The 27,955-nt window shown below is 45.6% G+C and overlaps 1 protein-coding gene across 1 annotated transcript; it reads right to left on the bottom strand.

The window, feature by feature from the left end:
- Nucleotides 1-6,136: 6,136 nt before the first annotated feature.
- LOC117518885 (probable phenylalanine--tRNA ligase, mitochondrial) lies at nucleotides 6,137-13,850 on the bottom strand. Its single transcript, XM_034180128.1, has 8 exons — nucleotides 13,492-13,850; nucleotides 13,298-13,384; nucleotides 12,909-12,968; nucleotides 11,417-11,585; nucleotides 11,126-11,288; nucleotides 10,153-10,284; nucleotides 7,667-7,809; nucleotides 6,137-6,622 (listed from the first exon to the last, which is right to left on the bottom strand). The coding sequence occupies exons 1-8, from the start codon at nucleotides 13,809-13,811 to the stop codon at nucleotides 6,137-6,139; spliced, it is 1,560 nt and encodes a 519-aa protein (XP_034036019.1). The 5' UTR covers nucleotides 13,812-13,850.
- Between the last annotated feature and the right edge of the window lie 14,105 nt (nucleotides 13,851-27,955).

Raw genomic sequence — 27,955 nt, 5'->3', positions numbered from 1 at the left:
AAACACGCAAAGTGAATAATGTGTAAATAATTTAGAGGTGATTCAGCAGAAGGAGTGCTTTAGTTAAGGCACGTAAAGATTACACTGGGAAACAAATCGTAATCTAGATAACTAGATCAATCTAACTGCACAGATTAAACAGCTAACAGATACAGAAAAACACCGCTGTGCTCCGGAACAGGAAGTGATACAATACCGCAGTGAGAGCCAACCACCAGCAGAGGCAGAGTAGGGTTAGGGTGCACCCGAACGTGATAACAGCTGCAATGCTAACTTTTAACATTGAAAATGCCATAGACATGCTAACGCATTAGCATCGCTCCCGTTTTTAAGTTATAAAATACATCTATCAACTGTTTCAGAAGAACATAACAGGTCGGTTTAACATACAAAAGGTAAATAATACTCACAGACGTATGCTCTTTAGGGTTTTAGCAGAAGAAAATTAAGCAAAAGAAAGAAAGAATAATCGAAGCAATGCTTCAATCTGCGAAGCACTGCTTCGATTGGTTCAAGGTTCAAAGCAAAGCCGCGCTGCAGAAAAGTTGTTTACGGACCCGCTGCAGGGTCTGTAATCAATACAGAAATGATCATTTTCCTGACAAACACCCCCCAAAACAACGGCCACTCTGAAGGACCGATAACATAATAGTTAAGCACAAAGCTTATTGATGTCGGTGGATCGAATCATTTCTTAACGATACCCAAAAGGAACCAGTTCTCGGTACACATGCCTAGCTGCTAAGGGGTTAGCTCATTCCCTTTAGAGGAACAAACCAGAGCTAACGTGCCATTCTAACATGCAATTCTTACAACAGGAATATGACGCAACACAAATTTAAAACAAAAGAAAATGTGATATTCACAGGCTGTACTGATTGCTGGGGTTGATTTTGTCGCAGAGTCGGAACTGACCCTCTACTGAGTATTAAATGCCGACTGAAGCCAGCTCGAAATCGTGCAAGGTTTGTGAAACAGTCCTCCGTGTAATGCGCAGAGCAAAGAAATAGTCGGCGGTTGTATGTACTGGGGATGCAGTTAAAAATGAATAAAAGCCAGTGATCGCGTACAATGTTTTCCGTGGGAAGATCGTAGTCCGCTAAAACAGCGTGGGAAAGCACACCTGGAGCTCACCACTGCTTCTCTTCGAGTGTTACGAATGGGTGGGCACAACCTTATGAATAATTAATTTCGAAGGGGCGTGTGTGAAAGGGGGTGGGTGTGTGTGTGGGTGTGGGTGTGTGTGTGGGGGGCTATTGGTGAAAAAGTGCCGTAAGTTTTCGCTCAAAAACGGATTGGCCTGTTTTCTAGGGGCAATTCAAAAAAGGAGAAATACTTGAAACAGAGGTTCTGAAACTTGCTGGCACTTCGTGTGTTTTCCCCACAGCGGGGAGACTCTGAACTAACACCAAAAACATGAAAAAGATGATTTTGATTCTCTATCCCCTTTAAACAGAGGCCTGCTCACTCCAAAGGATCTCAGTCTCCTCAGGAGGTGGAGGCGAGTCTGGCCTTTTTGTACAGGGCGTCAGTGTTGTTAGTCCAGTCCAGTTTGTTGTTGAGGTGAACACCCAGGTATTTGAAACTGTCCACAGTCTTTATGTCCTCCCTCTGGATGTTCACTGGTGGATGAGGTGGTGGATTCCTCCTGAAGTCGATCACCATCTCCTTCGTCTTACTGGTGTTGAGACACAAGTGGTTGCGCTCACACCAGTCCACGAAGTCTGTGATGACCAACTGGTACTCCAGCTCGTTCGCCTCAGACATGCGACCCACAATGGCAGAGTCATCAGAGAACTTCTGGAGGTGGCAGTGAAGTCAGAGGTGTAGAGGGTGAAGAGGAAAGGCGAGAGGACGGTGCCTTGGGGGGCCCCGGTGCTGCACCTTACCACCTCAGACTGACAGCCGCGCAGCCGCTCGTCAGTGAGGTGTCCATCTACACCTGCGTCCTCCAGCTTCCCCCGCAGCAGTGCCGGTCTGATGGTATTGAAAGCGCTGGAGAAATCAAAGAACATGACTCTCACAGAGCTCCCGCCGGTCTCCAGGTAGGTGAGCACTCGCTGCAGTAGGTAGATGACAGCATCATCTACCCCGATGTTGGGCCTGTAGGCGAACTGCAGTGGGTCCAGGGTGTCGCTCACCACGGTGCGGAGGTGAGACAGGACGAGCCATTCCATGGTCTTCATGAGGTGGGAGGTCAGGGCAACTGGTCTGTATTGGGCCGGTTCCTTAGCGTGCGGCGTTTTGGGAACCGGGACCACACACAAGGTCTTCCACAGGGTGGGGACCACCCCCAGGCTGAGGCTCATGTTGAAGATGTGGCTGAGAACCTCACAGAGCTCATCTGCACAGGTCCTCAGCAGCCTCGGGGAGATCCCATCAGGTCCTGCTGCTTTCCTCTGCTTCAGCCGCAAGAGCTGGCCTCTCACCTCGGTTGGAGTTACAGTGAGGGGGGAGTTGAGGTGTGAGCTGAGGTGGACTGGTGCTGAATACAGTCGCGGGGGAGGAGGGATGGGGTCCGGGGTGCAGTGGAGGTGACCGGGGGGTAGAAGGTGGGGGGTTAGAGGGACTGGAGGGCTGGCTGCTGGAGACATGTGGAGGGCTGGGAGCAGGCAGGGGGGCAGGCGTGGAGTAGCCAAAATGGTTAAAGTAGCTGTTTAGCTCCTCTGCGAACCGAGAATCTCCATCTGCAGTCCTGTTGGCACCCTGCCCAAATCCGGAGGCGGTCTTGAGGCATCTCCACACGTCTCCGACATTGTTCCGGGCCAGCTGCTCCTCCATCTTGCTTCCATACACCTTCTTGGCTGCACGGATCTTCCACTGGAGCTCCAGTTAGACTCTACGCTGCTCCTCTCTGACTCCCGAGTTGAAAGCCCTCTTCTTCTGGTTCATCAGGACCTTCAGCTCGGGGTCACCCAGGGGTGGTTGCTGGGAAAGCACCGTACCCTCCGGGTGGGCACAGTGCTCTCCACACAGAAGTTCATGTAGTGAGTGACACACTGGGTCAGGCCGCTGATGTCTTCACCATAAGAGTTTTGAAACATGCTCCAGTCTGTGGTTCTGAAACAGTCCCTCAGCCTCTCAGTGGCCTCATCAGTCCAGAGTTTCACTGACCTTTTGTGTACTGGTTCTCTTTTCACCCTGGGGTGTGTACTGGGGGAGCAGATAGACGAGATTGTGATCAGAGCGTCCCAGCGGGGGGAGGAGGATGGAGGTGTAAGCATCCTCCACATTGGCGTAAAAGAGGTCCAGGTTTGTCCCTGGTTTTACATGTGACGTACTGGGTGAATGTGGGGAGGGTGGCGGAGAGGGAGGCATGCTTAAAGTCCCCGGTGATGAGGAGGAGGGCGCGGGGGTGTTGCGTCCGCAGCCGCGTTACGGGGCTGCAGACGGGATGCATACCCCATGTTATGGGGACTGGGTAGCTCAATCCTCCCCCAACCTTAACAAACATGAAGCCCCATTATAGAAAACCCCAACAAATGAAATAAACCCCTCACCAAAGCCAAAGGCCCTCAAAGTGGAAAACAAAAACCCATGATGAACCAAGTCAAACGCCTTCTCCTGATGAAGTGACACAAATCCCAAAACCAAATACCCAGTATTGCACAAATCAAACAAATCCCTCATCAAAAAAGGTTGTCCATAATAGTCCTATCGGGCACACAGTAAGACTGTACCTTATGAACAATAAAATCCAGGACACCTTTTAACCTATTCGCCAGTACCCTAGAAAAAAGTTTATAATCCGCACAGAGAAGTGCAACCAGTCTCTAGTTCTGCAAAAGGGTAAGATCCCCTTTTTTTAGGCAGGAGGGACAGAACACCACACCGACAAGAGGTGGGCAAGCAGCCCAACGCAATGCTCTCCAGCAACACTTCCCAAAGATCAGCACAGAGAAAGCCCAAGAAGTGTACATAAAAATCCATTGGCAGTCCATCGATCCCTGGAGCTTTCCTAGATGCCATCTGCCGTACCGCAATTGTCAGTTCATCCAGTGTGAGGCCACCAGCTGGGGGAGATCTCTCAGAATGTCAGCCGCACAGGCCCCGTCACAGTCCACAGCACAGTACAAAGCCGAGTAGAAGTCCATAGCATGTCTCGGCATCTCCGCTGAATCACTCGTCACCTGTCTGTCAGGAAGGTGAAGACAGGTCATCAGCTTCTGATGAGAGGTCCTCTTCTCCAGATTGAAGAAGGAACTGGGTGCATCCATGTCCTTGATGTTCAAAAAGTGAGCCCTCACCATCATCCCTTTCACCTTCTCCTGCAACAGGGCACCCAGCTCCACCCTCTTCCCCTGCAGCAGACCACGCTGGTCAGGAGCCCCCGCTGTATGTAGGCTGGCCTGAATGTTCATAATGTCCTTTTTGAGTGTTGCCATGGCTACCTTGACCCTAGCTGTAGAATAACTAGTGTACTGTTGACACAAAACCCAAACCTGAGTTTTTCCAGCCTCCCATCACTGACTCACTGTCCCAAATGTCTCCTTCCTTCCTCTCCAGAAACCCCCCAAAAAAGATTCAAATAAATCACAAAACGCCTGTCGTGCAAAGGTTTGGTGTTGAATTTCCACTAAGTGTTGCAACTGTGAGTGTGAGTGGAATATTTCTGTGGTGATGAGATGATGATCTGAAAAACCAACTGGCTGAATGAAACTCTTGCATAATCTGTTCCTGAATGAGTGTGACATAAATCTGGTCATGCCTGGATGCAGACACCACCCCATCTGAAACCCAAACCCATGTGTACTGTCTGTCCTGTGGGTGTGTGACCCTCCATGTGTCCAACAAATCCACCTCATGTAAAAAACCAGCCAGTGAGGAAACCGACTGCAAATGTGGCTCCTCACCAACCCGATCCAGTGACATATCTACAGTGCAATTAAAGTCACCCCACCAACACCAAACAGTCACCAGGATCCTGCTGCACTAAAATGTCCCTCACCTGTTTGAATAACCCCACCCGCTCCGAGCCCTCATTGTGTGCGTAAATATTCGTAAACACCATGGTCAACCCCCCGACCTGAGACCCGACCAACAGAATCCGACCCTGCAAATCTCAGTGGTGGATAAAACAGTGATGTCAAGTCGAGGAGAAAGCAAAACCGACACTCCAGCACTGATGTTGGAGCAATGACTTTGATAAAACTGTCCCCTCCACCACCGAGCCCAGTCCACTTCATTATCGGCGTCAGAGTGAGTCTCCTGCAGGAACAACACCTGTAACCCCTTTTGTTCAAAGAGCTCAGAGACCAAAGCCCTCCTGGGCCTGTCCCTGCCACCGTTCTTGTTCAAAGAGCCCACCTTCAGATGCTGCATGTGGACTGAGTGGAGAGAGAACAGAGAGAAAGACAGGCAGAGAAGACAGAACACCCGGTGAGACACACTCATACTCTATCTAGTGGATGTACGACTCCTGAGACCTCGTCCCCGCTTGGACAGAGATTCCTTCCCCAAAGCAGTGATGTGATTCCTGAGATTGTACCGCTTCTTCTCATCCAGCAGGTCCAAGCCAACAAGCCTCCTCAACACTTTAACAGATTTAACAAATTTCTCCGTGTGGGGAAAATAATCCTCAACTTTCACTGATTTACCAAATTAATCATCCAGGAAGCTGTTGATGTCCTGCAGCGTGTACAGATCACTGCTGTGAGAGAAGGAACCGGTGGTGGACATGATGGAGTCCGAATCATAATCCATGTTGTCATCATTAATGCTTTGACTCAGTGGGGGTTTGGGGTCCGCTGGGCCCGGTGTCTCCCCGTCAGCCCGTTCACCCTGTTCAACGGTGCCCGAGACTCACCCGCAGCAGAAACATCAGCGTCGAATGCAGAAGGAGAGACAGAACCATGAACCAGACCAACCACAGAACCGTCAGTCACCACAGCACCAGTCAACCCAGAATGTTCAGCTTCAGGCTCAGAGACACCCTGCTGTGGAGAAACGACCTCCTCCTGCACGCGGGACCCCTCCCCCGGACCTGACACCGACACCGGGGCCCCGAGCCACGAGGCTGAAGGCCCGAAACCAGACCCGAGGCTGCCAACACCAATGCTCCAGACATATTGTGTTTGTGCGGCCACGTGAGACTTTTGTGACCGACGTCCCCACATTAAAAGCACTTCTTGCTTCCTCAACTGGCATAAACCATGTAAAAAGAGTCTTCATGTTTGACTCTGAAGGACACGTCCAGAGTCTGGGTCGGACAGTTCGGGAACATGAACACCTGACGACGGAAGGACTGAACGTTGTGAAGTTTCTCGCTCTTACAGCCCAGTCTGATCGTCTTAAAACCACTGGAAAACTTTCCAAACCTCTGCAGCTCCCGACTGAGAGCCTCGTTTGAAACAAACGGAGGAACCCCGGAAATAATGATTTTAGTGGACGGAGCGTAGAGAGGAGAAGCCTGCAGGTAAGAATCATCCAGATAAACCCCACTTTCAACAAGCTGAGCAGAAAAACGCTCCTCCAACAGAAAAACCAGCACGGCTCTGTTCATCCTGGACGCAAACGCTAAGTTCTCATGTCCAACCTGCTCGCCCACAGCCAGGAGGACATCCTCCACAGACACAGCCGGGTCTGGGACCACCCTCACCCCGTGACGGAGCGAGAGGGTCGGCTGCAGCCCAGATGCCAAAACCCGCCGCAAAAAAAAAGAGAGAGAGAGAGAGAGAGAGAGAGAGAGAGAGAGAGAGAGAGAGAGAGAGAGAGAGAGAGAGACAAAGAGAGAGAGACACAGACACACAGCGAGAGAGATGTGATAGAAGTGACGGATTGTTCCAGCAGCGCCAGTGATGATGTTAAAAGAAAACAAGAATACAACTCTGTGCAGCGCCCTCTTTTGGCAGTGCTGTAAACTGTCACTACAGCAAATACTGACGTCACTGTCAGCAGGGTTCAAACGTCAAAAGTATAGGACACAGACCAGTGTCCTACGGCAATGTCTTTGGTTTTTGGTGTCTCTGGGGGACCCATGAGTATCACAAGAATGACTTGGTGTCCAAAACACTGCATCCTGAGGGAGCGTCAATGATGACACAATGGTAACGTCATGTTTTTCTCAGGACCTGAAGTATCAGTGTCAAGGACCCACAACTGCATGAGTTCAAAGACACGTCCTGTCTGCAGTGGACTGATGGATGGCAATCACAGACCAACCTGTTTCCCTATAGTGCTGCAGGGAAAGAGCACGCTCCATGTGCACGTTCCGAGACCCACGCTCCGAAACCCTCCCCGCGCACGCTCCGAGTCCCTCTCGTGCACGCTCCGAGACCCTCTCCGTGCACGCTACGAGACCCTCCCCGTGCACGCTCCAAACCCTCTCCGTGCACGCTCCAAAACCCTCTCCGTGCACGTGCCGAGTCCCTCTCCGTGCACGCTCTGAGACCCTCTCCGTGCACACGCCTAAACCCTCTCCGTGCACACGCCTAAACCCTCTCCGTGCACACGCCTAAACCCTCTCCGTGCATGCTCTGAGACCCTCTCCGTGCACACGCCTAAACCCTCTCCGTGCATGCTCTGAGACCCTCTCCGTGCACACGCCTAAACCCTCTCCGTGCATGCTCTGAGACCCTCTCCGTGCACATGCCTAAACCCTCTCCGTGCACACACCTAAACCCTCTCCGTGCACATGCCAAAACCCTCTCCGTGCACACGCCAAAACCCTCTCCGTGCACACGCCTAAACCCTCTCCGTGCACGCTCTGAGTCCCTCCCCGTGCACGCGCCGAGTCCCTCTCCGTGCACTTAGTTCCAGTCCCAGGACAGTGGACACTGTTCTGGTGCTCAGTAGTAGAGAAGCTTGAATCTGAAAAAGTGTGTTAATTAACTTATTAACAAGTTCAACACTTTCACCACAGAGACACATCTGATGGACAAGTGCAGGGAGTAACTGAAGTTCTGCATCTTAGTCTGGATCCAGGACCATCATAAACCCAGAAACTCTGAGTTCTCGCCTGGTTTCATAGGAGCTGCACTCAGAGTGTCCATCAATTCCACACAGATCACAGTCCAGTCCAGGAGCCAGAACTCATCCCTGAGGAACACCAGAACTCACTGGATAACAGTCCTCAACAGACTAATCCGGCACCAACACAGACATGTCTGCTAAAATGTCCTCCTCCAGGCCACGCCTACTTTTTGAAATAAATATGGCAACATCAGCAGACATTTTCTGAAGGAACCACTCAGATCGTCTCTGTTACAGACACAAATTGCTCTTTGCATCGTGACGCATGTTTTATTGATTGGAACAAGCAGCCGCGCAGCGGAGTGCAGTGCAGCACGGCCCTTCAAGTGTTCAAGGGCAAAGCAGCAAGCTAGCTACTTAGCAACCTGACAGCAGACAGACAGATAGATGGGGGGAGGGGGGGAGGAGAGGGGGGAAAGGGGGGAGAGAGGAGGAAAGGGGAGAGAGGGGAAGAGAGGGGGGAGAAAGGGGGAAGGGAGAGAGGAGGAAAGGGGAGAGATGGGGGAGGGGGAAGAGAGAGAGAGACAGGGAGAGGAGGAGAAAGAGGGGGAAAGGGGGAGAGAGAGAGGGGGAAAGGGCAGAGGGGAAAAGGGGGAGAGGGAGGGAGAGGGAGAGAAAGAGGGGGAAAGGGGGAGAGAGAGAGAGGGGGAAAGGGCAGAGGAGAAAAGGGGGAGAGAGAGGGAGAGGGGGAGAAAGAGGGGGAAAGGGGGAGAGAGAGAGGGGGAGGGGGAAAGGGCAGAGGAGAAAAGGGGGAGAGAGAGGGAGAGGGGGGGAGGGGGGGAAGGAGAGAGGGAGAGACAGTGAGAGAGATGGAGAGAGAGAGAGTTAAGAAACTTCAAAGCTTATATAAAGTGAAATGTTGATCTGGATAGCAACCACCTAGGCCGACATCTGGTCCATTCCCACATCTCTAAAATAATCATCTACCTGCTGTAGCCAGGTGAAGCAGGGGCGTGTCCCCGTGACCTTCTGCAGCTGCTGTGGTCCTCAGCATTCAGGCACCAGCATGCTGGATCACGCATAGAGAAAAACGCCATACAGCCGAAGTGTCGAAACGTGCCACACATGGCTGAAATGTTAAAATGTCTTCATAATGTATTATTATTGTTAAAACGTTATCTTTGTTATACTGGTGCACAATAAACTGTGGCTATGTTATGGGTTCGATATGGGTTGGTAGATCTCGATACACTGTCAACTTTAAAAATAAATCTTGGTTGAAAAACAGTTGGGCGCCTGTGGTCGAAAACATCCCAATCTGGCCTCATCATATACGAACGCAGCCACATTTTTTCAGGATTAAATCAGAAAATTCATAAAAATTTGCCGCCTGTGTGAACATGTGCGAGATTTGAAAAATCATTGGAGGAGAACCGCTAAAGTTTGGAAGATGGTCAGCACTGTCACCGCTATGACTCATCACCACTGAGCTGCCCCCAACTCCACCCCTTCAGATCCACGTGCACAAAAACTCTCCCCCATCATGCTGATCCTGGTCCACGTTACATGGACCATAAGCTCCAGGAAATGAGATGATTTGCACTTTCACATCTTAACTGTAAACTGTGAAACAGCTTCTAGTCTGGATTTTATAAAACCGGACTCTGTAGCTACATGACCGCTGACATCACTTTGGACCTCGTTTCTGCCCCCTCAGGGGTTTGAAGCAGTAGGAACACTTGTGACTGATAAATTGAGACCACGTTGTGCGTAAATGTTTGAAGTATGATCGAACCGTAAAGTTGATTTGTGCACTGGTTTGTGGGTCTACTGTACATGCGAGCCTTCAAACGTGGACAGTAGGGGTCTCTAACTCTCAAACCCTGGACCTGGGGGTTCACTGAAGCTCACGTGTGAGCTCAGCCAATCCAGAGCTGGAAAACATCAAACTGGACCAATCAGGAGCAGCGCTGGAGACATCCACACCACCAGATGGCAGTGCATTTTACTGAACTCTGTAATTGGATGGATTGTGTCGTGTTTGTCAATGTGCACATGAACTGAGCACAAAGTTGCCCTGCAGCACCGCTTTTCACCTCTTAAAACACAGGACGATGCTGCGTCTCTGCCTTGCACAAGGGTTTGAGTCAGTAAGAGTGAGTTTGACCAAAGAGAATCCCTCTGGAATCAAACCAGCAACCTCTAATCCAGCCCACGTCTTCTGTGAGTGTGTGTTCTAACCCGAGTTCAGCAGCTCCTGCTCCATCACTCCGCAGCCCAGTACCTCCATCCAGTCGCCTTGGAAACGCACCTCCATCTCAAAGGAGGGATGAGTGAAAGGAAAGTAGCAGTCAACCCACCGGACCTCCAGATCTGAGGGGAGAGGAGGAAGAGGGAACAGGAAAGCAGAGAGAGAGGAGAAGGAAGAGGAGGTGAAGAAAGGAAGAGAAATAAAGGAAGATGTGTAAGAAAAATAACAGTATTATAGAAAAAGGAAAAGCTACGGAGGAGAGCAAAGGAAAGGACAAAAAGAAAGGAGTAAAAGAGAACAGAACAGAAATCGAAAGGAGGGAAGGAAGAAAGGAACAAAGCAAGAAAGAAAAAAGGAAAGGATTAGAGAATGAGAAGAAGTGAGGGAAAGAAATTAAAAGAGGAAAGAAGATGGAAAAGAAATGGGGGAAAAAAGAGGAGAGTCAGACAGAGGAGAGGACAAGACCCATGAGAGAGGGAGAGGAGAAGAAAAAGGGGAAGAAGGTGAGGAGAAACAGTAGAGAGAAGAGAGTGAATGATTGAGCAGAAAAGAGGAAGAGGAGGAAAAGGAAAAAGAACAAAGGATGACAAAAACATGAAGGAATATTTGGAAGAACAGAGATAAGAAGGAAAAACAAGAAAGGAGAAATGTAAACAGACGGTCAAACTCCTGCAGAACTCCTCCTAAATGGTAAGACGGAGTCCTGCTAAGACGACGTCCTGCTAAGACAATGTCCTGCTAAGACGGCGTCCTGCTGAGACGATGTCTTGCTAAGTCGACGTCCTGGTAAGACACCATCCTGGTAAAACGCCGTCCTGCTAAGACGCTGTCCTGGTAACACGCCGTTTGGCTAAGACGAAGTCCTGGTAAAACCCTGTGCTGCTAAGACAACGTCCTGCTAAAATGACGCCCTGGTAAGTGACGTCCTGCTAAGACGGCATCCTGGTGCCTCTGCCCTCTCACCGCGTCTGAACAGGCGAGCCATGAGGTCGGTCAGCGTTCGCTTCAGGTTGAACTCCACCAGCTTGACAGCCTCCAGACTGTGCGTCTCCTGTTTGGAGCTCATCCGCCGCCCGCCCCGCTCGAACAGCGACAGATCCTCACCATGCTCCACCTGAGAAAACAGCTACCAGACACAAGGTACCCCTCAAATGCACTGCAGTTACATCATGGGAGACCAGGTTTATGTCCTAGTTTGTGGGCGTGGCACATCAGAGGCCTAAAGACACCTGTTCAAAACCACTCAAGTCCTACCTCATGGTTGGAAAACAGGCGCACACCCTCCATCTGGTGAAAGACGGGGTAATGAGTGGCATCAATCTCGTCCCGCCTATAAACGTCTCCAGCCAACAGGAAAGCATCGAGTCCCGACCTCACCAGCTCCCTCTGGTGGGCAGACGTGTGAGCGCGAAGCATTGTTATTCTGGACATCAACACACAACAACAAACTGTCAATTCCGTCACATTTTCACTCACTAGTAGACACGCTGAAGCCTGCCGACACTTAAGAAATAAATACAAAAAAATATATAAATAAAAATCGTACACCCAATCCGGGCTTGAAGTTGGGTGCAATCTGTGGTAAAAGTCATGCTGTAGAACACTGTGAGCAAACAGGGAAGTTTCAAGCAAGTTAAAAAAAAATTATGACACTGGAACACATCGTGATCTACAACACATGGAGTATTTGCAGATACGCAGGTAACATGCTTTCTGTTCTTTCATTTTTATGGATGGCTTTGTTTTTTCTGTTAGTTCATCTTGAAATAATGTGAATTTGGCTGCTCAGTTATTTTGTTGCCAAGCTACAGCTTCAGTTAAAATGAAAAACAAATGTAGATCATTTTCTTTTTTGGAGTGAGCGGTTAGTGTTTTCATTGGAGCGGGATGAAAATTGCTTAGAATGGACACGATCATCCGCAGAGCTCTGCGCATCACTCTGGCAAAGCCACAGATATCAAACACATGTATGATATCTGTGCAAAAGTAGACAACAGTGGATATGCAGGTATAAAATGCAGTGACAGGGGACTACAGGCTCCTCCTGGTTCTCCTCTGCAACATGAAAGACATGCTGCACTATTCAACAGAAATCAGTTTTGAGATGTTGACATTTTAGCTTTGTGGTAAAGTATGATAACTACCGCGGAGGTTAGCATGTAGCCTGTAAGTTGTGGCGATGCATGCCTCCAGAAATTTATGACAAGATCAAAATAAAACTTATAAATCACTCACCATGTTGATGTTTAACAGAACAATAGGTTAAAAAACACTTCTGTAAATAAAATATTATCCCTTTAAAAAATTTGTTTGAATAACTTTGTCGAGACGAACTATTTCGTACACGTTTTGATTTCTGTGAAACAAATCTCCACGGCGCTCATAACGCAATCTCATGATTTACGCCCAAACTGCACACTCACATTAAACTGAATGTCCAGTTTCTCTCAGCCATGAAGAGCACAGCATGATCAAGAGCTTCACACATTTAGCTTTTTCTGCACGCAGCAGAGAACAGGGCTATGATCTATCACCTGCTGGTAACCACCCAGAACTTCACCTGCTTCCTGGGGGTTGTGTTTGTTTGTTTGTTTGTTGGGGGCACGCTGAGTACTCACAGCGTGCAACTCTACACCACACAACACCCAGCAGATCCGAGTTTGCTCCATGGCTAAAGCTAGAAACAACAATGCCCTTCAGCTCCAGCTCTGCAGATGCATTATGGGTAATAACATGTGTGTCTCACCTGTTCAGGTAGTAGTTATCTCCTTGTTTCCTGCTTGGGTGGTCAGCTGGAATCAGCAAGCTGCCAAATAATTCAAACCAATCAGCAACAATTCATCAGTGTTTCCACATGAAATGCAAATGATCAAAAATCAACGTGAAGTTTGAACCAAAGTTACTCCACAGTCCAGTTTTATAGGTTTGAACATAAAAAACAAAACACTTTTGAACATTAACCATCTGGATTTTTTGTCAAATTCTTTCTTCTCTCCTTGTTTTTTCCGTGTGAGGCTGAGAACTCTTACGTTCCACTTTTTTTTTTTTTTTTTTTTTAAGTATTTCACATGCAGTGTACCCCATCTTACTCATCTTCATGGATGATGTCACCGATTGGAGAGTGAGGGTGCCAACCTGTCGAAGTTCTGCTCCACAGTGACCACAGGACTCAGGTTGTCGTGGATGGAGAATAGAGGGTTTCCCACGCGGCTGACGAAGGTTCTGGAGGAGGATGAACACATGAAGTTGACTCGCTTTACGTTCACAGGCAGAGACTTTGACCGGGTCGGCCTCGAGGCTTTAACGCCGCCGCAAAGCCATCATTCTACCTGTAGAAGTGATCTTTGATCCGCTCCTTGATCAGCCACAGGGGATGATGGGACTGGTTATGGAGGTTGCGTCCGACTTTGGCCAAGACTTTTGCAGTGACGTTGGTGAAGTCATCGCGCGGGTAGGTGTGTCCAAGCACCTCCACGGAGTCCTTCCCAATCACAGGCTGAGGGGTCGGGCTGGTTACACTCAGGCGTCTGCGTGATGCTGAGCTGCTATTGGCTGAGACAGTCGACAACCAGTGGCGAGGAAAAAGACGACGAGTCTGGGACGCAAGGAAGGGGAGGAGCAACGTGAGGGACAGATGGCAGGGTTTCATGGTTCATGGAACTAAAAAAAGGAAGAAAAAATCTATTAGAATGAAAACAGATGTAAAAAAAAAAAGACATTTACTTAAAGAAACTCAAGTTAAAGTGTTCATATGCATCATTCCTGCATTAATTTAAAAGGTGTCATTTTTGAAATTTTTAGTCTTTTTTCACTTTGACTTCTTTCCAACACTCAGATGTGTTAAACTTGAGGGTTCACAAACTTTTGGGCACCACTCGTATCTTTTTAAAGACCTCTCATGGCCCACCTGCAGGACCCTCACAGCCCAGCAGGTGGGCCGCTGCCCACACTTTGGGAACCAATACCTGAAAAGTAACGTCTTCAGTAATAAGTAAAACAGCTGTTATATTTAAATTTCGCTGCCGGTAAACAAGCGGAACATCATTATAAAAACATCCAAACGAGGTTTTTAGTGGAGGTCAGAAAAGGTCAGACACACTTTGTCCACATCAGTCATAATTACAGGAGGGAACAGAGAGGAACGGCAGCAGAGCAGGACAGTCAGCTGTTTTCTGTTTGTCCTCTACGGTCTGACAGCAGATGAGACGATCGCCCTTTTCATTTGTCCCTGTCAAATATTTGTCCATTCACGCACTCGGGGAGCGTCCCTGGATCAGACAAAGGGTGTTGCATTGCAGTGGCAATGCAGCAAAATGGATTATTGTTCCAAAATCCACAGAGCTGCTTCTCCCTCTGCTCAGCTGCTGCTATCATACGGTTCTTGACTGGATGGATCAGACCACAGAGGACACAGAGGACAGCCACCCGCTGAAGAAAGGACACCTGAAGGTCAACTGTCAAAATAAAAGGAAGCAGAGAAACCTCTCATTCTGAGGTGATATCAGTAAAAAACAAACAAACAAACAAAAAAACTTAGTCATGAAAATATGAATCTGACGAACACATGAACAGATGTTAAGGACGTCCCAACAACCTCAGCAAAATCACCCCCACAGTCTCGCACAAAACACATTCATCTTCTTCTTTCGGCTGTTCCCATTAGGGGGCGCCACAGCAGATAAGTTGTCTCCATCTCACCCTGTCCTCTGTATCTTCCTCTGTCACACCAACCACCTGCATGTCCTCTCTCAGCACATCCATGAACCTCCTCTTTGTCCTCCCTCTTCTCCTCCTGCCTGGTGGCTCCATCCTCAGCGTCCTTCTCCCGATATACCCTGGGTCCCTCCTCTGCACATGTCCATGTTTCACCTCTCTGACTTTGTCTACAAACCGTCCCACCTGAGCTGTCCCTCTGATATGTTCATTCCTAATCTTCTCCATTCTTGTCACTCCCAAAGAGAATCTCAACATCTTCAGCTCTGCCTCCTGTCTTTTTGTTAGTGCCACCGTCTCTAAGCCGTACAACATAGCTGGTCTCACTACTGTCTTGTAAACTTTCTCCTTCACTCTTGCTGATATTCTTTGGTCACAAATCACTCCTGCCATCTTTCTCCACACACTCCACCCTGCCTGCACTCTCTTATTCACCTCTCTACCACACTCTCCATTACTTTGGACAGTTGATCCCAAGTATTTAAACTAATGTACTTTCACCACCTCTACTCCTTGTAACTGCAGTATTCCACTGGACTCCCTCCCATTCACACACATGGACTCAGTCTGGCTCTGACTGACTTTCATTCTCCGTCTGTCCAGAGCATATCTCCACCTCTCTAGTCAACCTGCTCAACCTGTTAAAGATTATCCATCTTATTTTTATACAGATTCTGATAAAACCGTTAAAAAAAAAGTTATTGCAGATCATTTCAATTATTATTTTGTTAACATGGGTAAAAATTTATCAAATTCTATTGTATCTTGTAAAATACATTCTATGGACAACAACAGATTAATTAATACTATTTTGGATTCAATATCCATTAGAGAAGTAGATGAAAATGAAATTATCAACATTGTTCATAAATTAAAGGGGAAAAATCAACTGACTGTGATAACTTTAGTATGTTTTTGATTAAAAATATTATTCATGGTATTATTAAACCTTTAAGTTATATTTGCAATTTGTCACAAATGACTGGGAAATTCCCTTCTAAAATGAAAATAGCTAAGGTGATACCTTTGTTTAAATATGGTGACAAGCATGTCTTTTCATACAAGCATACTATACCAGTATGCTAGCCATACGAAAGGGAAAATAAGTGCATCTTAAGTCTGGATTTGAAAGTCTCCACAGAATCTGACTGTTTTATTGATGCAGGGAGATCATTCCACAGAACAGGGGCACGATAAGAGAAAGCTCTGTGACCTGCAGACTTTTTCTTCACCCTAGGGACACAAAGTAGTCCTGCACCCTGAGAACACAGAGCCCAGGCTGGTAAGTAGGGTTGGGAGGTGCCAGTCTGTGAACAATTTTATAGACTAGTAGCAGAACCTTAAAATCTGATCTCACTGGGACAGGAAGCCAGTGAAGAGACGCCAAAATGGGTGTAATGTGGTTGAACTTTCTGCTTCCTGTCAAAAGTCTGGCAGCAGTATTTTGAACCAATTGAAACCCCTAATGCTAGACTGCGGTAAACCAGAAAATAGAATATTGCAGTAGTCCAATCTAGAAGAGACAAACACATGAATCAGGGTCTCAGCATCAGCCATACACAGGATGGGACGAATCTTCACTATATTTCACAGGTGGAAGAAAGCAGTCCTAGTAATATCTCTAATGTTGAGGTCAAAGGACAACAAAGGATCAAAAATTACCCCAAGGTTCCTCACTTTGTCAGTGTGATGTATGACACACGAGCCAAGGCTGAGCGTTAACTGGTCAAAAAGTATTAACCTGTGATTATGGCAAACAATAGACACAGAGCTCATTATATTTATCTAATAGATTACAATTTGTTCATATAAATGGGGAATCTTCTTCATGGACTAAGGTTAATTATGGAGTTCCACAAGGTTCTGTGCTAGGACCAATTTTATTCACTTTATACATGCTTCCCTTAGGCAGTATTATTAGAAAGCATTGCATACATTTTCAGTGTTATGCAGATGATACCCAGCTTAATCTATCCATGAAGCCAGAGGACACACACCAATTAGTTAAACTGCAGGAATGTCTTTCAGACATAAAGACATGGATGACCTCTAATTTCATGCTTTTAAATTCAGATAAAACTGAAGTTATTGTACTTGGCCCCACAAATCTTAGAAACATGGTGTCTAACCAGATCCTTACTCTGGATGGCATTACCCTGACCTCTAGTAACACTGTGAGAAATCTTAGAGTCATTTTTGATCAGGATATGTCATTCAATGCGCATATTAAGCAAATATGTAGGACTGCTTTTTTGCATTTGCGCAATATCTCTAAAATTAGAAAGGTCTTGTCTCAGAGTGATGCTGAAAAACTATTTCATGCATATTTCACCCATATTGGCTTCTCTTCATTGGCTTCCTGTTAATTCCAGAATAGAATTTAAAATTCTTCTTCTTACTTATAAGGTTTTGAATAATCAGGTCCCATCTTATCTTAGGGACCTCTTAGTACCATATCACCCCAATAGAGCAATTCGCTCTCAGACTGCAGGCTTACTTGTAGTTCCTAGGGTTTGTAAGAGTAGAATGGGAGGCAGAGCCTTCAGCTTTCAGGCTCCTCTCCTGTGGAACCAGCTCCCAATTCAGATCAGGGAGACAGACACCCTCTCTACTTTTAAGATTAGGCTTAAAACTTTCCTTTTCGAAAAAGCTTATAGTTAGGGCTGGATCAGGTGACCCTGAATAATTTTATAATTTATTAATTTATATAGCGCCAAATCACGACAAAGTCGCACCAAGGCGCTTCACATAATTCACAACAACACAAATTAATCTAAATTCAAAATTAAAAGCAAGAAAAACAGTTAAAAGATAAAACACAGTAGAATAAAAATAAATTACAAAGCAAACACAAACAGATTAAAAAATTAATGATAAGACAGTCTAAAAAAGTGGGTCTTCAGTCTTGATTTAAAAATCTCCACCGTGTCAGACTGCCGAATAACAGCAGGTAGATCATTCCAAAGAGCCGGACCATGGTAGGAAAAGGCTCTATACCCCACAGACTTTTTGTTCATCCTCGGAACACACAGAAGCCCTGCGCCCTGCGAACGCAAAGGCCTCGCAGGTACGTAGGGCTTAACCAAGTCCGGCAAGTAGGAAGGCGCCAGTCCATGAACAATTTTATAAACCAACAATAAAACTTTAAAATCCAATCTGGCAGAAACCGGTAGCCAATGAAGGGATGCCAGAATGGGAGTAATGTGGTCAAACCTTCTACTTTGTGTCAAAATTCTGGCAGCAGCATTCTGCAGCAACTGAAGTCCTCGAATGCTAGACTGCGGCAGACCAGAAACTAAAGCATTACAATAATCCAATCTAGAAGAGACAAATGCGTGAATCAGAGTCTCAGCATCAGCCATAGACAGGATGGGGCGAATCTTTGCTATATTTCTTAGATGAAAGAAAGCAGTCCTCGTAATGTCCCTAGTGTGGAGGTCAAAGGACAACGTAGGATCAAAGATTACCCCAAGGTTCCTCACTTGGTCAGTATGATGTATAACACATGAACCTAGGCTAAGCGCCAGCTGATCAAATTGGTGCCGATGTCTTGCTGGGCAACCAGCATTTCAGTCTTATCAGAGTTCAAAAGTAGAAAGTTGCTAGACATCCAACTTCTCATTGCTGCAAGACAGTCCTGTAAAGATTTTATGTGGACAGGATTTCCAGCAGCTATCGGCATATACAACTGAGTATCATCAGCATAACAATGAAAAGCAACCCCGAAACACCGCAAAATGTTCCCAAGGGGTGCCATATACAGGGAAAAAAGCAAGGGACCCAGAACTGGTCCCTGCGAAACCCCGAACTTCATGCCCTTAAAGTCAGAGGTAGTGTCATTGCACAAAACACAATGGGAACGACCAGATAGATAAGACGTCAGCCACACAAGCGCAGTTCCAGTAATCCCGAAACAGTTTTCTAGCCTATCAAGTAGAATATGATGATCAACTGTGTCAAACGCAGCACTGAGATCCAACAACACCAATGCTGTAGTAGTATCCGAGTCCATTGCTCGCAGAAGATCATTAACTAGTGCTGTTAGTGCTGTTTCCACACCATCCCTAAGCAGCATAACTAACCATCCCTTAGTTATGCTGCTATAGACTTAGACTGCTGGGGGGGTTCCCATGATGCACTGAGTGTTTCTTTCTCTTTTTGCTCTGTATGCACCACTCTGCATTTAATCATTAGTGATTGATCTCTGCTCCCCTCCACAACATGTCTTTTTCCTGGTTCTCTTCCTCAGCCCCAACCAGTCCCAGCAGAAGACTGCCCCTCCCTGAGCCTGGTTCTGCTGGAGGTTTCTTCCTGTTAAAAGGGAGTTTTTCCTTCCCACTGTCGCCAAGTGCTTGCTCATAGGGGGTTGTTTTGACCGCTGGGGTTTTTCTGTAATTATTGTATGGCCTTGCCTTACAATATAAAGCACCTTGGGGCAACTGTTTGCTGTGATTTGGCGCTATATAAATAAAACTGATTTGATTTTGATTTGATTTGATTAGATATCTGACTACTGCAGTTTTACAAGTGGTACTTCGTTAATAATTTACAGAGACTGTAATTCTAATTGTCATTGTTGAGTACAGCTCAATATTACATTCACAAGAATGATAATCAAGGTTTAATTTATAGACATGATAAAGAATGTAAACAATCGAGAGAGTCTGGAATAGATCTGAACCCGGACAGACTTGTTGAACTCTGGCTTCTTTGGCGTGACGCTGATGATGGACATGATGCCCAACCTAACCCTAACCCACTGACAGCTGAGTGGACTGGGACGAAGCAGATGAAATGGCTTCTCCAAGGACACAGACCAGCAGGGTCAACTGGACATGCTTTGACTGAAGCCCTAGTCTATAGTTCAACTCCAGCAGCACAGAAGCACCTGCTGCATTTACACGTGTGAGTCGGAGTCATTTACAGCAAACACTGAGCTCAAAGTGACATTTACAGGAGTGATGGTCTGTGATTCATTTACAGACATGGTAAACAACAGACTCAGAGCTCCTTAGAGAGCTGAGTGTTCAGTATGAACCTGTGATTTACAGATAAGGAAAACAAAAATGCATGTGTTCATTTCATATACCCGCCTATTTAAATTTAAGGTCATGAGGGAGGAGGCGTCTATCCCAGGGGCCACAGGGCAAGAGGCGGGGTTCACCCTGGACAGGATACCAGTCCACCTTATTCTATCAGACATGAGATTTTTTTCTGTCATGTCGGTTGATGCGCATTTCAAACAATAAGACTCCTGGATGAAAAACGATGACACGGTAAAAACATCTCTCATCGCGTTTCATCGCCAAAGCCGATGAGTAACCAGCGTGCTCAATGGCAACAGTTACGCTGTGATGCTGACTTCTGACGCCACCAGCTGACTCACTGTGGCAACAGATGCTGCCGTCAAGGACGAGCTGGAGCACGTCGTCACAGACGACACCACCTACTGGACATCAAAGGAATTAAATCACGTCTCAAAGTCTCTGTGAGCGAAGTGCTGAGAAACAGCAGAACAACAAACACAGCGGCAGCGAAGGCTACCGCGATTATGGGAGGAGTCAGGTCACATGCACACACACACACACACACACACACACACACACACACACACACACACACACACAGACACTCTTCTTTATTCTTTTCATTATAATGAAGAAACAACAATCAAGCAACAGAAAAAAATACATCCAAAAACTATTGTGATAATGAATAAACTTTTTGAAGTATTCTTTTTTTAAAGAACTTCATAACTTCAGTGCACATCAGGTGCTGATGGGTCTTGTTCAATAATGTGAAGTGATTGATTGTCCCACAGACACTGTGGGTCTGAACACAACACAAACTGCATGAAACAAGTTTAAAACGTGTCCTAAATGTAAGATCATCCACTCACACAGAATGGAACACTGACTGCATTTAGAACTTTAACCAAGACCAACCTTCTTTTGTTCATGAAGATGCTTTGTCATTTGTCCACATCCCTTCCTCTGACGTACGTTGGGCATAAATTGCTTTGGGACCCTTCCAAAGCGTTTCTCTACCGATAACCAAACCTGGTCGTTCACATGGTCCAGGATGACCGGCGAGTTTTAATCATCTCCATCGTCACCTCTGACTAGTCAGGGGACAGCAAGCGTCTGTTCTGTTGTCGTGTCCTCTTTCAGTATGAAGACATCACAGACAAATGCTTTAAAAAAAACTCCACACAGTTTTTTTTTTTTATGTATCATGTTCCTGCTGCCAAAAACTCCAACTCCAGTCTCAGTGACTGTACTGACATTTACACCAACGCCGTCTTTGTCAAACTCTGACCAGATGCCAAGTCTCACTGTGAGGAAGCTATTTTAGATCTGCTGTGGTTCCTCAGCAGAACACTTCATTACGACTCCCCCTAACCAGAGAAGTCTCTCTGCAGCACACCGACCACTTCCTGCAGGTCTGGCCTCTCTTCCTTCCTGTTGCTGAGCACAGTCAGGCCACCTCACCGATCCCGCCGCTCCACCACGCAGCTGCAACGGTGACAAAGACTGACTCCTCCAGAGGATCAGGTTTTGACCACACATCATTTTGAGGATCGGGATTTGACCACACATCATATCAAACAGAGTCACTTTGGCAGGAAGAGCAGAAGGGTCATCACTGACCGGACTGAACCAGATCATGTGGACCATGAATACCTACCATGTGTGTCCCTTTAAGACAGTGAGTTACAGGACGAGTTAAACCTAAGAGGACGGAATCATCTAATCACACACCGTGTGTGTGTGTGTGTGTGTGTGTGTGCGCGTGACATTCTGCATGTATACCTTGACGGACATTCAATCATTCATGTTCTATGCTCCAATTAAGGGTCACGGGGGGTTGGGAGGCTATCCCAGTCATCATTGGCCATGAGGTGGGGAAACCAGGACACCAGTCTCTCACAGGGACACATACAGTAGTGTTCAGAATAAAAGTAGTGCTATGTGACTAAAAAGATTAATCCAGGTTTTGAGTATATTTCTTATTGTTACATGGGAAACAAGGTACCAGTAGATTTAGTAGATTCTCACAAATCCAACAAGACCAAGCATTCATGATATGCACACTCTTAAGGCTATGAAATTGGGCTATTAGTAAAAAAAAAAGTAGAAAAGGGGGTGTTCACAATAATAGTAGCATCTGCTGTTGACGCTACAAACTCAAAACTATTATTTTCAAACTGCTTTTTTAGCAATCTTGTGAAATCACTAAACAAGTATTTAGTTGTATAACCACAGTTTTTCATGATTTCTTCACATCTGTGAGTCATTAATTTAGTTGGATTGGAACCAAGATTTTGCTGGTTTACTAGTGTGCTTGGGGTCATTGTCTTGTTGAAACACCCATTTCAAGGGCATGTCCTCTTCAGCATAAGGCAACATGACCTCTTCAAGTATTTTGACATATCCAAACTGATCCATGATACCTGGTATGCGATATATAGGTCCAACACCATAGTAGGAGAAACATGCCCATATCATGATGCTTGCACCACCATGCTTCACTGTCTTCACTGTGAACTGTGGCTTGAATTCAGAGTTTGGGGGTCGTCTCACAAACTGTCTGCGGCCCTTGGACCCAAAAAGAACAATTTTACTCTCATCAGTCCACAAAATATTCCTCCATTTCTCTTTAGGCCAGTTGATGTGTTCTTTGGCAAATTGTAACCTCTTCTGCACATGTCTTTTATTTAACAGAGGGACTTTGCGGGGGATTCTTGCAAATAAATTAGCTTCACACAGGCGTCTTCTAACTGTCACAGCACTTACAGGTAACTCCAGACTGTCTTTGATCATCCTGGAGCTGATCAATGGGTGAGCCTTTGACATTCTGGTTATTCTTCTATCCATTTTGATGGTTGTTTTCGTTTTCTTCTACGCGTCTGGTTTTTTTGGTCCATTTTAAAGCATTGGAGATCACTGTAGATGAACAGCCTATAATTTTTTCACCTGCGTATAAGTTTTCCCCTCTCCAATCAACTTTTTAAACAAACTACGCTGTTCTTCTGAACAATGTCTTGAACGTCCCATTTCCCTCAGGCTTTCAAAGAGAAAAGCAGGTTCAACAGGTGCTGACTTCATCCTTAAATAGGGGACACCTGATTCACACCTGTTTGTTCCACAAAACTGACAAACTCACTGACTGAATGTCACACTACTATTATTGTGAACACCCCCTTTTCTACTTTTTTTTTTTACTAATAGCCCAATTTCATAGCCTTAAGAGTGTGCATATCATGAATGCTTGGTCTTGTTGGATTTGTGAGAATCTACTGAATCTACTGGTACCATGTTTCCCATGTAACAATAAGAAATGTACTCAAAACCTGGATTAATCTTTTTAGTCACATAGCACTACTATTATTCTGAACACTACTGTGTAGACAGACAGACAGACCTACGGAGAGTTTAAAGTTTCCAGTCCATCTAACCTGTGTGTCTTTGGAGGAAGCCGGAGCACCTGGAGGGAACCCATACAAGTAGAGGGAGAACACGCAAACTCCACACAGAAAGGACACAGGTGGGAATTGGTCTCACAACATTGTTGCTGTGAGGCAGCAGTGTTAACCACTGAGCCACCGTGCTGTGCTGCCCTTTACAGACATGTTATATTACACACAGATTTGTTATCGACTAACAACAAGTCTTAGACACGGCTGTCCTGAGGAGTCCTGGTCAGTTCTTCTTCAACGAATCTCTCAAGCTCCAGATTTGATGGTCTTCTGGCGTGGATCTTGGTCTTCAGTTCAGCCCACAGATTTTCAGTGGAGTTCTTCGTGCAGACCGTCAGTAACATTCACATTGGACGTAGTTCTTCTTGACGTATGTCTTGGCTTGTTGTCATGTAATCAATCAATCAATCAATTTTTTTATATAGCGCCAAATCACAACAAACAGTTGCCCCAAGGCGCTTTATATTGTAAGGCAAGGCCATACAATAATTATGTAAAACCCCAACGGTCAAAACGACCCCCTGTGAGCAAGCACTTGGCTACAGTGGGAAGGAAAAACTCCCTTTTAACAGGAAGAAACCTCCAGCAGAACCAGGCTCAGGGAGGGGCAGTCTTCTGCTGGAACTGGTTGGGGCTGAGGGAGAGAACCAGGAAAAAGACATGCTGTGGAGGGGAGCAGAGATCGATCACTAATGATTAAATGCAGAGTGGTGCATACAGAGCAAAAAGAGAAAGAAACAGTGCATCATGGGAACCCCCCAGCAGTCTACGTCTATAGCAGCATAACTAAGGGATGGTTCAGGGTCACCTGATCCAGCCCTAACTATAAGCTTTAGCAAAAAGGAAAGTTTTAAGCCTAATCTTAAAAGTAGAGAGGGTGTCTGTCTCCCTGATCTGAATTGGGAGCTGGTTCCACAGGAGAGGAGCCTGAAAGCTGAAGGCTCTGCCTCCCATTCTACTCTTACAAACCCTAGGAACTACAAGTAAGCCTGCAGTCTGAGAGCGAAGCGCTCTATTGGGGTGATATGGTACTACGAGGTCCCTAAGATAAGATGGGACCTGATTATTCAAAACCTTATAAGTAAGAAGAAGAATTTTAAATTCTATTCTAGAATTAACAGGAAGCCAATGAAGAGAGGCCAATATGGGTGAGATATGCTCTCTCCTTCTAGTCCCCGTCAGTACTCTAGCTGCAGCATTTTGAATTAACTGAAGGCTTTTCAGGGAACTTTTAGGACAACCTGATAATAATGAATTACAATAGTCCAGCCTAGAGGAAATAAATGCATGAATTAGTTTTTCAGCATCACTCTGAGACAAGACCTTTCTGATTTTAGAGATATTGCGTAAATGCAAAAAAGCAGTCCTACATATTTGTTTAATATGCGCTTTGAATGACATATCCTGATCAAAAATGACTCCAAGATTTCTCACAGTATTACTAGAGGTCAGGGTAATGCCATCCAGAGTAAGGATCTGGTTAGACACCATGTTTCTAAGATTTGTGGGGCCAAGTACAATAACTTCAGTTTTATCTGAGTTTAAAAGCAGGAAATTAGAGGTCATCCATGTCTTTATGTCTGTAAGACAATCCTGCAGTTTAGCTAATTGGTGTGTGTCCTCTGGCTTCATGGATAGATAAAGCTGGGTATCATCTGCGTAACAATGAAAATTTAAGCAATACCGTCTAATAATACTGCCTAAGGGAAGCATGCATAAAGTGAATAAAATTGGTCCTAGCACAGAACCTTGTGGAACTCCATAATTAACTTTAGTCTGTGAAGAAGATTCCCCATTTACATGAACAAATTGTAATCTATTAGACAAATATGATTCAAACCACCGCAGCGCAGTGCCTTTAATACCTATGGCATGCGCTAATCTCTGTAATAAAATTTTATGGTCAACAGTATCAAAAGCAGCACTGAGGTCTAACAGAACAAGCACAGAGATGAGTCCACTGTCCGAGGCCATAAGAAGATCATTTGTAACCTTCACCAATGCTGTTTCTGTACTATGATGAATTCTAAAACCTGACTGAAACTCTTCAAATAGACCATTCCTCTGCAGATGATCAGTTAGCTGTTTTACAACTACCCTTTCAAGAATTTTTGAGAGAAAAGGAAGGTTGGAGATTGGCCTATAATTAGCTAAGATAGCTGGGTCAAGTGATGGCTTTTTAAGTAATGGTTTAATTACTGCCACCTTAAAAGCCTGTGGTACATAGCCAACTAACAAAGATAGATTGATCAAATTAAGATCGAAGCATTAAATAATGGTAGGGCTTCCTTGAGCAGCCTGGTAGGAATGGGGTCTAATAAACATGTTGATGGTTTGGATGAAGTAACTAATGAAAATAACTCAGACAGAACAATCGGAGAGAAACAGTCTAACCAAATACCGGCATCACTGAAAGCAGCCAAAGATAACGATACGTCTTTGGGATGGTTATGAGTAATTTTTTCTCTAATAGTTAAAATTTTGTTAGCAAAGAAAGTCATGAAGTCATTACTAGTTAAAGTTAATGGAATACTCAGCTCAATAGAGCTCTGACTCTTTGTCAGCCTGGCTACAGTGCTGAAAAGAACCTGGGGTTGTTCTTATTTTCTTCAATTAGTGATGAGTAGAAAGATGTCCTAGCTTTATGGAGGGCTTTTTTATAGAGCAAACGACTCTTTTTCCAGGCTAAGTGAAGATCTTCTAAATTAGTGAGACGCCATTTCCTCTCCAACTTACGGGTTATCTGCTTTAAGCTACGAGTTTGTGAGTTTAATACCACGAAGTCAGACACTTCTGATTTAAAGCTCTCTTTTTCAGAGGAGCTACAGCATCCAAGTTGTCTTCAATGAGGATGTAAACTATTGACGAGATACTCTATCTCCCTTACAGAGGTTAGGTAGCTACTCTGCACTGTGTTGGTATATGGCATTAGAGAACATAAAGAAGGAATCATATCCTTAAAACTAGTTACAGCGCTTTCCTGAAAGACTTCTAGTGTAATGAAACTATTCCCCACTGCTGGGTAGTCCATCAGAGTAAATGTAAATGTTATTAAGAAATGATCAGACAGAAGGGAGTTTTCAGGGAATACTGTTAAGTCTTCTATTTCCATACCATAAGTCAGAACAAGATCTAAGATATGATTAAAGGTGGTGGGTGGACTCATTTACTTTTTGAGCAAAGCCAATAGAGTCTAATAATAGATTAAATGCAGTGTTGAGGCTGTCATTCTCAGCATCTGTGTGGATGTTAAAATCGCCCACTATAATTATCTTATCTGAGCTAAGCACTAAGTCAGACAAAAGGTCTGAAAATTCACAGAGAAACTCACAGTAACGACCAGGTGGACGATAGATAATAACAAATAAAACTGGTTTTTGGGACTTCCAATTTGGATGGACAAGACTAAGAGACAAGCTTTCAAATGAATTAAAGCTCTGTCTGGGTTTTTGATTAATTAATAAGCTGGGATGGAAGATTGCTACTAATCCTCCGCCCCGGCCCGTGCTACGAGCATTCTGACAGTTAGTGTGACTCGGGGGTGTTGACTCATTTAAACTAACATATTCATCCTGCTGTAACCAGGTTTCTGTTAGGCAGAATAAATCAATATGTTGATCAATTATTATATCATTACCACAGGGACTGTTGTAAGAAGACAAAGTGTTGATTCAGACCCAGTTTGTTGCTGACTGCTTGAGGGTTTCTTTCAAAATCTTCACGTCCTTTCTTCATGAGTCCTTCCACCTCGAGAAGATTCCCAGTTCCAGAAGCGCTGAAGCGTCCTCACAGTGTAATACTCCCACCGTCGTGTCTCACTGTGGGGACGATGATCTTTGGGCTTCTTTCTCCAAACAAAAACAATGTCTCTGTGTCCAAAGAGCTCGAGTTTGGTCTTCATCTGACCAAAGGACATGCTTCCAGTCTGCATAATGTTTCTGCAGGGTGTCCTCAGCAGACTTCAGTCTGGCTTGAAGGTTGCTCTTGGTCTGCAGTGTCACGGTCCATTCCTGTCCAAGACTCTAGTGATGTCTTCTTTGAGACTACAGTTCCTGTCTGGGCTACGTCCTTCACTTGGCAGGTGTTCTGGGGTCTTCAGACACAACGTCACATCACGAGTTTTTGAGTCGTTGTCTCGTCCCTCTGCCCGTCTGTGTGACTCTCTTTGAATGTCTTGATGATCTTCCGCTCTAGTTCTTGACTCTTGGACACACTGTGGTAACTCCGCCTCCTGCGTTGTACATCAACAATTCTTTTCCTCAAGTCTAAACTGATTCTCCCAATGTTTTTCTCAGTGGCACAGCTCAAATCGCGACTGAAGTTTGATTTTCTCTGTAAAACCCTCACTTTGATTTTACGAACATAAAAGCTCATCGCGCGCTTCAACAAAAAGTTCCGCACATTTTGACCCTGGTAGCTTTTTGTTTTTGTGAGATAATTTTCCTTTCTGTCTACAGTAAAATCCCTTTCCGCTGCTGCCTTGTTTTGCACTCGGGGTCGCCACAGAAAAACGGTGTAAAACTTCTGCATGTTGACATTTTACGCTGGATGCCCTTCCTGATGCAACAACATCACATGGTGAGATGTGGCGGGGTTTGAAA

Source organism: Thalassophryne amazonica, chromosome 1, assembly GCF_902500255.1.
Source record: "Thalassophryne amazonica chromosome 1, fThaAma1.1, whole genome shotgun sequence".
NCBI lineage: Eukaryota > Metazoa > Chordata > Actinopteri > Batrachoidiformes > Batrachoididae > Thalassophryne > Thalassophryne amazonica.
This window is presented reverse-complemented; position numbering and strand designations above follow the sequence as displayed.

What these genes read in the sequence shown, in the direction of transcription:
- LOC117518885 (XM_034180128.1), bottom strand. Translation starts at nt 13,811, where the DNA reads ATGAAACCCTGCCATCTGTCCCTCACGTTGCTCCTCCCCTTCCTTGCG. An exon ending in GCCTGTTTTCCAACCATGAG is followed by an intron (nt 11,289 to 11,416) that starts GTAGGACTTGAG and finishes TGTGTCTGGTAG; the next exon opens with CTGTTTTCTCAGGTGGAGCA. An exon ending in GGCTCGCCTGTTCAGACGCG is followed by an intron (nt 10,285 to 11,125) that starts GTGAGAGGGCAG and finishes CTCTCCCCTCAG; the next exon opens with ATCTGGAGGTCCGGTGGGTT.